The sequence below is a fragment of the Python bivittatus genome, unplaced genomic scaffold (genome assembly GCF_059951505.1).
Source record: "Python bivittatus isolate LINGU-HERP-01145 unplaced genomic scaffold, Pbiv_v1 ctg000590_np1212, whole genome shotgun sequence".
Classification (NCBI taxonomy): Eukaryota; Metazoa; Chordata; class Lepidosauria; order Squamata; family Pythonidae; genus Python; species Python bivittatus.
The window spans coordinates 18054510-18064014 of record NW_028277086.1 but is presented as its reverse complement, the minus strand read 5'-3'; the positions used below and the strand labels follow the sequence as shown (position 1 = coordinate 18064014).

General features: G+C 41.2%; 1 protein-coding gene across 2 annotated transcripts in view; it reads right to left on the bottom strand.

Annotated features, from left to right (window-relative positions):
• Positions 1 to 5754: 5754 nt before the first annotated feature.
• Positions 5755 to 9505, bottom strand: part of SYBU (syntabulin) — a 41022-nt gene continuing 37271 nt past the window's right edge. The window contains exons 6-7 of one of the 2 annotated variants that reach the window (XM_088149039.1): positions 8579 to 8728; positions 5755 to 7650 (exon numbers count right to left, since the gene is read on the bottom strand). In XM_088149039.1, coding sequence (XP_088005165.1) covers positions 6546 to 7650; positions 8579 to 8728 — 1255 coding nt within the window. In that variant the 3' untranslated portion in view covers positions 5755 to 6545. The remainder of the gene's footprint in view (positions 7651 to 8578; positions 8729 to 9505) is intronic. The other variant, XM_088149038.1, reaches the window with a different exon arrangement.

Here is a 9505-nt window from a genome sequence, read left to right as displayed (position 1 = left end):
GCTGAGACTGCTGAAGGCCCTGGGCCTTTGCTTGAGCCCCACCCCTGGCACTGCTGCAGCTGAGTGCCACTGTGCAGGGCAGCCAAAAGGGCATAGATGGGGGGAGATAGGTGGGGGAGTTGCAATGCCCCTGCAGTTGTAAGCGCTGCTGGGCCAGGCTGTGGCAGCTGGGGCTTCCAAGGAGGGGTGGCTATGGCTTTGTGCCACACTATAGTACCCTCCCAACTTGCACGCAGCCTGTGTAGGGCCTCTCCCAACCTCCTGCAGCACCCCCATGCTTTTTACCTGGGATCCCCTCTGCTTACCGACCCGTGATTCTTGGTTAATGACAGCAACTGGGAATGCCAGGATGGTGGTCGCTAAGTGATACGGTCACATGACATCTTGCTTTACGACTGCATCACTTAGTGATGGAAATTTCGGTCCCAATTGTGGTGGTTAAGTGAGGACTACCTCTCCAGTATCTTAATATAACAAGCTGACCCAGTTCTTGTCGAAACCAAAGCTTGAAAGTCTTGGATGAGTCCTGTTTTCTTACAGTTTATTGTTTAGGAATGAGCCATGAGTGCGCCTCTTATCCTCCATTCTGATCCACCAGGCAGAAAAGCAAGAGTAAGGGTTCTCTAAAATTCTCATAATGGAAGTAAGTTTCCTGTATTAAAAATTTCTCAGGTTGATATCTATGGAAATGCTGCAGGATTAGTAGCATTGGTTTCTATGTGATTTTTACTCCTAGTGGGGACTTCCCAAAAGGAATGGGAAAAGCAGACATTGTCACTTACTATGTAAATTATCTTTTGCAGTATTCAGTTATAAGAGAGATTAAGCATAATGATCTAAATCTTTAATAATAATAATAATAATAATAATAATAATGTGGAAAAATCTTAATATGGGAATGTAAGGTTATGTTATTTTACTGCTGGAGTTATTTGCATAGAACTGAAAAGAAATGAATATTCCTTCTGAGGATAAACCTAGTCATCACTACATTTCATTGAAAATAATGGAATTTAAGTTTCTTTCTCATCGTTTCAATGGAATTTAGTAATAAGGGCAGTTTCTTAGTGGAAAAAATTGTTAATACTGTCAGATGGCTGGTGTGGGTCTTCCGGGCTGTGTGGCCGTGTTCTGGAAGTTTTGTTTCCTAACGTTTCTCCAGCACCTGTGACCGGCATCTTCAGAGTGCAGGAGCACAGACAGGAGCAGTTCTCTCTGTGCTCGGGGTGATGTGGCCCTTTTGTGGGTATTTATAGAGATCTGGTGAGCATGAAACTGAGCAAACTCAGGGAGGCAGTGAAGGACAGGAAGGTCTGGCGCAATATGGTTCATGGGGTCACGAAGAGTCGGACACGACTTAACGACTAAACAACAACAACAACAACAACATAGAGATCTGGGGGGGGCTTGGGTTACTGAGTGGCTGCTTGTTTTGGTGTCAGCATCTGTGTGTATCTTCCTGGGGATTAGGCAGGGTTTTTTCTTCTATGGAATTGCTAACAAGGGGCTGCTGGGGGTGATTAGCAGCAGCCCCTTGTTAGCAATTCAATAGAAGAAAAAACCCTGCCTAATCCCCAGGAAGATACACACAGATGCAGACACCAAAACAAGCAGCCACTCAGTAACCCAAGCCCCCCCCAAGTCCCCCCTTCCCCCCCCCCCAGATCTCTGTAAATACCCACAAAAGGGCCACATCACTCTGGGCACAGAGAGAACTGCTCTTGTCTGTGCTCCTGCACTCTGAAGATGCCGGTCACAGGTGCTGGCGAAACGTTAGGAAACAAAACTTCCAGAACACGGCCACACAGCCCGGAAGACCCACACCAGCCATCGTATGCCAGCTGTGAAAGCCTTCGACAATACAATACTGTCAGAGTTAGAATACAGAATTTTGACAATACAGTAGATTCAGTCTACTGCTTGAAAAGAAGAATTTATATAAATCAAGAGACCTGCTGATTATCCAAATTGAAACAAAGGTTATGTTGTGCAGAGAGCAGTGGAATATAGAGACAACAGCTTGTAATAATATCACTCATTAGCAACTGGTAGTATCCTTAATCAGCTTCCCAGCAATGTTGTTAGTCACCTGGCTGTCATTGCTCAAGGCAACAGTGTGTGAGCTGCGGCTGAGCAGTTTTGTATTCTACAAGCTTCTGTCTTGAACTGCTACCTTTGGCCTGAATTATAATTGTTTCCTTCCCCATAACTTCGCATTCTTTTTAACAATAACTACAATTGTGATCCGGATATGTGAAATCTTTATGACAGATGATTCTGCTAATAGAAGAATAAATTAACTAAAAATTAGTTACTTGGAGAAGAAGCATAATTCAGAATAGGCTTTTATACAGGAGATGTGATTATGTAGTTAAATAACATTCTATAGAATATTGGGCTATTACAAAAAAAAAATTAAATACATGATGTACAGCTAATGCAGTTTTACTTTAATAAATTGCTACCTTAAATTGACTTTGCAGCATCCCATGTTGCTAGAAAACAAAACAAAACAAAAAATAATAATTCCCTTAGTGTCAACATAACTTTTTCCCTTGTGCTTTAGCCATGCTCAGGGGCACAATTTAAGCCTCACTACAATGGAGTAAAGTAAAAAATCTCCCTTCCTGCAGTGTTTCTGATAACATGTTCCCTTGCAATAAAACCAGATATATAAGCTGCATATTACCTATTAAAAAAATTATGGTACTATGGCTGGTGTGGGTCTTCCGGGCTGTTTGGTACTGGTTTTTGTTATGAAGGTTTGGAAGTTTGGTTCTATGGTTATAATGAAACATTTCCATGAAAATATATTTAGGAATCCTGTGTTTGGCTCTGCCTTATGTTTTGTGTTCAGCAATCAGAGGTGTTTTGGAATCCAGCTTAACTCCTTACATTAAGATGTGGAAATAGAAAAATGTTGTCTTTTAATTACAAAGACTAACTTCCGTTCATATTAAGGGAGGATTAAATTCTCTGGGTTGCTCATTGGGTGTGCTCAGATCCTATTATAGATCAAACAATGGCTGTGCTCACATGACATGCTGAATCACAAGTTGGTCGACTACATTTTGGTGTACCTTGTGTAAATCCAAACTGTGTTGTCTGGTATGGTTGTGTGTTATGTGAAAACCCCCTCCATTGGCTTCATTCCATAAACTAGGGTTCAGAATTCTGTGAGCACAATCTCTACACCATTGTAATCTTGGTTCGTCGTTTTTCCATAAAGCAGAGAGAAAGGGAGTGAATTAATATGGATGGGCCACCTATGGCACTAGGCTTTGAGAGCCAGTGTGATGTTTGATTAGAACCGAGAAAATCCAGTTCAAATCCACCCTCAGCTGTAAAGCCTAATTGGATGACTTTGGGCCACTTACTCCCACTTTGACATCCTAGAGAAAAAGTAGAATATCAACCTAATAAACAGTTTTTTAAAAAGCTGTATTTTAAAAATGATTAGTTGAGACTTCTGGCAGAAATGGTCTTCCTTTCTAGCTGCCTGCTCCTTGGGGAGAAGGAAAGTAGAAAACGGATTACTACTTGTAGAGAGGGGGAGAAGAATGAAATGGAAAATATGCTTTGTTTTGAACTAGAGACAAAACCCTCTCATTCTGCGACGTCTACCAAACTCTTGCAGATTGGCCACAGTTCGGCAGAAACAAAACCTGGAATGCTTTGGCTGTGGTTTCAGCTGAAACAAAAACCAGACGGAAATTGAAGTGATTTTATGGGGCAACTAGGGCTAGGGCTAGGTTGGTATCTGTCGCCCTCTGCCCCCTCTTCTGCCCAGCCTGAATGCATGCCTGCTTGCCCTTGATCTCCCTGGCACTTCCCTGTCCTCCCTCCTCTCCTTGTCCTCAGCCACCATTGCCACTACCAACATCCATAAGCTTGTCACAAAGGAAATTATTTTGTTTTGCCTTTCCCCCACCACAACCCCTACTGTCCAGGATACCCACGTTTTGGTCCAGACTGCAAAAAAAGAGTTCCATTTCATCTCATATAAAGACCCAAACACCTGAAACATAATTCAGTTTTGGCACAGATTGCCCCAAAAGACTTCTGTGTCCAGGATGACTTATGCAAAGAATACCCTAGGTAGGTATTGCTCATATGCAACATCAATATGGTCTGATAGGTCATTTCTTCATTGTAAACTGCTTTGAATTTCTTATCCTGGGAAGCAGTGGCAAGATGTAATAAACCAAGAGAAATTAGGCACCGTTTTGAGTCTCTTGGGCATATTTGGTGTCTGTAAATCCTCTAGTGTTGGTGGGTACCACTGCTCGAGGAAATGCAGCTTTTGTCTCCCCAAAAGTTTTCTACCCATGATGTAGAACATGAAGGTTCACCAAACCTTTCCTTGGTTATTCTCTGAACGCAAGAGATGGTGACAAAAAATCAGAATCACAACCCATGTGATCAAAAGCCCTGCCCTTTTTACATGCATTGCTTGTAAAGATATGCAGATAAAAGGGTATGCAGATAAAAAGGACTGGCTTTTGATTGCACAATTGCGGCCATCATCTTGACTTACTTGACACACACACATGTGGACACCCCTATCAGTATGGTTTAGTATCATCATGGTGGTTCCAGTTACTGGCAATATGACAGAAAGAGATGGCTTTGGTTCAACACACATACACATTCCTTCTGCCCTCTTATTTTATACTTGGAAAGTAATTGGCTTGGTCTCCTCAAGTTACACGAGTGGATAGATACCAAAGTGGGGTGGAGGAGATAAGTAGTTGAATTCCTAAACTAGCCTTCTCCAACCTGGCCTCCTCAGTCCCTGTCCTTGCAATGTACAGTGCCAGACAGTTATGAAAATGGATAAATGGCTCAAAACTGGTTCACTGAAGTGTACAAATGCCATACCAGTAGCAATGGGAGGACTAAAATTCAGTAAACTGACCATAGTGAACAGGCCTTGAGTATGCATTTGCGATCTTGCAAAAACAACCCCCCCCCCCCAAAAAGGTTGAATAGGAAGTACAGCAATGATGATCTAATACCGGGATGTCATTGGGCTTCTCGCCCTTAGCTTCTCAGCATTTGGAGATTCCTTCTGAAGAACATTTTTGTAAGAGCTGTTCTTACAGCATGGTGCACGTGAAATAATTGAAGTGGTAAATGACTACTGAATTTTGGAATACATTTCTTAGAAGAAAATGTAGCCTGATAAGGCCTTTAAAAATGGAGATGAAAAGCCATATACACATGCAATTGTAACCATTATCTTATTTGGCAAAATGTGAGCTCCCCTGCTTTTAAAAATGAAAATGTGAGACAGGAATATTTGGTTGGCTGGGTAGTCCTGCATTTTCCAAATGCTTTTCTAGTGATCCTTGATTGCAGAATGTTTGAGAAGCACCAATCATTTTCATTCTCCAACCATAGCCACCCACAGACATTTACAAGTTCCTGCACGCAAATCCCCCTCCAAGGAGAAATTGATAGAGATGGGATAAGAAGAAGGGATGATTGCACTGGGAAGGGAAGATCAGAACTAAATGATGACAGAAAGAGGGAGGTGGACAGGGAAGGACGGAACCCTTCTATCAAGAGGAAAACCAATATAAAACCAAGAAGTAGCTGACCTTCAAAGGCATCTGGAGTTTGCAGCAGTTGCACGTTCTTCTATTGCCTTGGTTTGCAACAACTACCAGAGAACGTACAACACCCCCAACACGCACACACACATGCACACACAGTTCACAGGAAATTTATTTGGAGGGGGCACTTCAAATAGAGTAATACCAGGAAATCTCTAAAGCTTCTACAGGGACTCTTATTTTATAGCATCAAATCTCTTGCACTGTGCCAAAGGCTGCTACCACAAATACACCGCCTCAGTTTCAGCATGCTTTATTTACAACATACGATTCAAAGGGTTTTGCTTTCTTGAAAGATTATTAAACAAGGGGAAAAAATAAGTTAATGCATCACACATTTAAAATATTCCTTCATAGATAACATTACACCCCAAGTAAGACTTCATTTAAGACTTCAGACAAATCTCAATAAAATATATTCACAGCCATATTTATAAACAAAATAACACAATTCAAGATTCCCACCCATCTACATGAATGCACTGGGGCAGGGGGAAGATTTGGTTATGATCCCTGGGTACACATGAATGGAACGCGAGCTTGACTGCGTCACTATTGTGCCATTAAGAAGCATAGATAACACATGCTGGGATTATATATGCTGCCTTTGAAAGAATGAATTTGACCTTCACATCAGAAAACATTTGGTATCACAATCCATACATCTGACCACAGGATGAAAAGTGCTTATCATGCGCTATAAATGCACTTGTGTATACACTTAATGGAAACAAGTCTCCATGCTGTCAATAGTTTTCCTTCAATTTCAAACAATGAACATGTTTTCAATTAAATATAGTGCAAATCAAACATTTAGGAGCAAAACAGGCAGATTCACCATTATGCACACCACTTTTTTTTTAAAATGGCCTCACTATATATCCACCAGAATTCGATCTCTTGGCACACCATTCAAGACAGTTACATCTAAGATTGGAGAGTGACAGGTTCGTGACGGAGAGAATTCAAGGCCAACAGGCAGCAGCCACGAAGCAATGCTCCAAAACTGAAGATTGGAATTGTTCCTCCCCTCCTAGTACTAAACATCCACATGATTGTTGGCACAATGGGGGCACCAATGGCCAACAGATCTATGAGGAAGTTGCTGCTCCAATACCTTCTTACAATGCTTCCCTCAGACAACTTTGTAACATTCCCAAGGGTTTTGGTGTGATAGTCTATGAAATCCAGTTCTTTCATGACTCGGTTTTTGTAATATCGAGAATCCATGGCACTCTGCATGGATTCCAATGGAGATAAAAGGATAGCAGAATTTGGATCGCTTGGTGTCAAGTCCACAAGCAAGTCTGTGATACTTTCAGGACAAGACACACTGGATTCTACCAAAACTGGAGATGGGCTGATTGGACAACCATCTTGTGCTCTGAATATGTTCTGAATCAGCTGCTCCATGCCTGATCTGTATAGCAACACATCAGCCTGAACAGCTTGTTCCATTGCTTCACTATGATTGTCATCCTCTACTTGGGAGTTTGCTAGGCTTTGTACAAGATCCAGATGGTTGAAAGTAGAGGATGTAAAAAGAGCTGGGTGACCAAATTCAGGTGTGGTAGCAAACATGGTTTCTTCAAAAATATCGTTCCCATTAGCGACATCATCACTGAGCAGTACACCACTATCTGCCATATCTTCCATAGAATGGTTCTCTGTCAGCATGCTGTCTGCCATCTTGGAATAAGTTGTACTCATCGTGAAAGACTTGTCAGGTGACTCACATTCATATTCTAAGCTCTGATCCTCATGGGAAGACCCGTTCTGGGCCATTTCCATGCTCTGAAGCAAAGATTCCAGTTTCTTGTTCTGGATGTTGATGTCCACAAAATACTTCTGAATCCCTTTGTCTTTCTCAGCCAAGCTATTTTTCATAGTTTCAATAACCTGCTTGAGTTGTTTAATTTCCTTCCGTGCTTCTTTCAAGGCAAGCTGGGCCTCCACACGATGACATTCTTCTTCAATCCAGTCATCCCGCATGCGTGCCAGCTGAGATTTAAGTTCTTTGATTTCGCTTTCTCTAAGGGGGGAAAAACATCCTATGAACAAGTTATGCTCTTTTGAGGTTCCCGACTGTGAGGGTAAAGACATGGTGATGGATGGGCAAGCTGTATGACAGTGGAGAGGTATTTCTTTTGATATATTTTTTGTTTCAGGACAAGATCATGTAGATCATATAGTTTTTACAGTCAACACAAACTTTTTCCTAAGCTGCTGTTTGCCCTAACTGTAAAGCAAGCAAGTCATATACATGTATCTTTTCTCCCAATATTTCCTTGTAACCTCCCTTTCCTGTGGGTGCATTTCACCTCACTAAACTATCTATTCTATTGTAGCTGTAGGTTATACTGCAGTTTTGATCATCCCTTTTTTTCTGTAAAGTAGAATTAGAAGGGGTGATTTGCACTAGGAAACAGGAACTAGGAGTGGTTATTGGTTTCTTATACAAGGCATACAAGTTTCAGATCTGTAAATCTATCTCAAAGTCCATCTAAATCTGTATGAACTGTATCAGGAACAGGAAACATGATGTCCTTCAGATATCCTGGACAACAATTCCCACAATACTTTATTTTAGGAAGCTGAAGTAAGAGCTGAAGTGTAAAAGATATGGAGGGCACCAGATTGCTTACTCCTGGTTTACAGCAGTAGATCAACCAGAGGTCTTTGTTCTTTTCCAACAGTTATCTGGAGATGCTACAAATCCAGGGCCTTCTGAATGAAAAAAAAAACCAAAAACAAAACCTGTCCCATGTGGATTTTCCTTTCCCTTCCAAGATTGTCTGTCTGTCTATTCATCTATGATTACTTAAGCTTCCAAAACATTGTTTAGAAGGTCTACAATTTAGGTTTATAATGTACACCTGTCTAGATAATGGAAAATAGCCTAACCGCAAATTCCATATAAGCTTTCCCTTCTAGCATCTGATTCTAGCCAGAACTTTTACCTTTCTTGAAGTCTGCTCTCTGATTCCTTCAGTTTTGTTTTCAGGTGCCTCACTGTAACCTCCTTTTGTTGGAGAGGGGTCAGGTACTGCTCTGGACTGGGGGGCTTGATCCCATGGTTCTCACCGCAAGAGTTGTATCGTGCTGGCCGCCTGTAGTGGGGAAAACTTCGTTATGTTTGCAGAGGTGTGTTGCATTTTGCAACGGCAACTCCAGTTGCAATCCTATATGTACCTACCTCATCAAGAGTAAGCCCCACTTAACTGGCTGCTTCTTTTATGAAGATCTCTCTCTCTCTCTCTCTCTCCCCCCCCCCCCCCATTACAACTATAATAATTTTGTCAGTCTGTCAAATTCTTTCAACAGTTGTTAAAAGACTTCTGTTACTCTGTCCGGCTTTCTTCTGAGTAGATTGCATAGGATTTAATGCCAGGCTGGGTTGAAACCATTCTTGAAATCTGGATTAATTTTTGGGAGATAAGTCAATTATAAACACTTTCCAATAAGGAATTAGCTTCCACAGAAAGGTCAGGTTTTCCCTTCTTGTTATTTTTTTTTAAAAAAACAACAATAAAAGCTTTGTCTTAAGCACACCAAAATTACGTTATTCAGATCCTAAATGTCCAGTAGCTCAACAAGCCCAAAGCTAAGCCATATGCTGCATACTGTATAATAGTAGCTACAATTGATGCACTATACTTCTTGCAACTGATTAACAGTCCCAGGACTTACTTACTTACTTACTTACTTATTTATTTATTTATTTATTCGGCTTATATGCCGCCCATCTCCCCCACGGGTGACTCTGGGCGGCTCACAATAAAAAGAAGAAATACAATTGTCTCCAAGATGGCTAAAAATTATAAATAATTAAAAAACATATTAAAAATACCCTAAAAAACCTCCTCTAATTTTGGCCCTATAAAAAT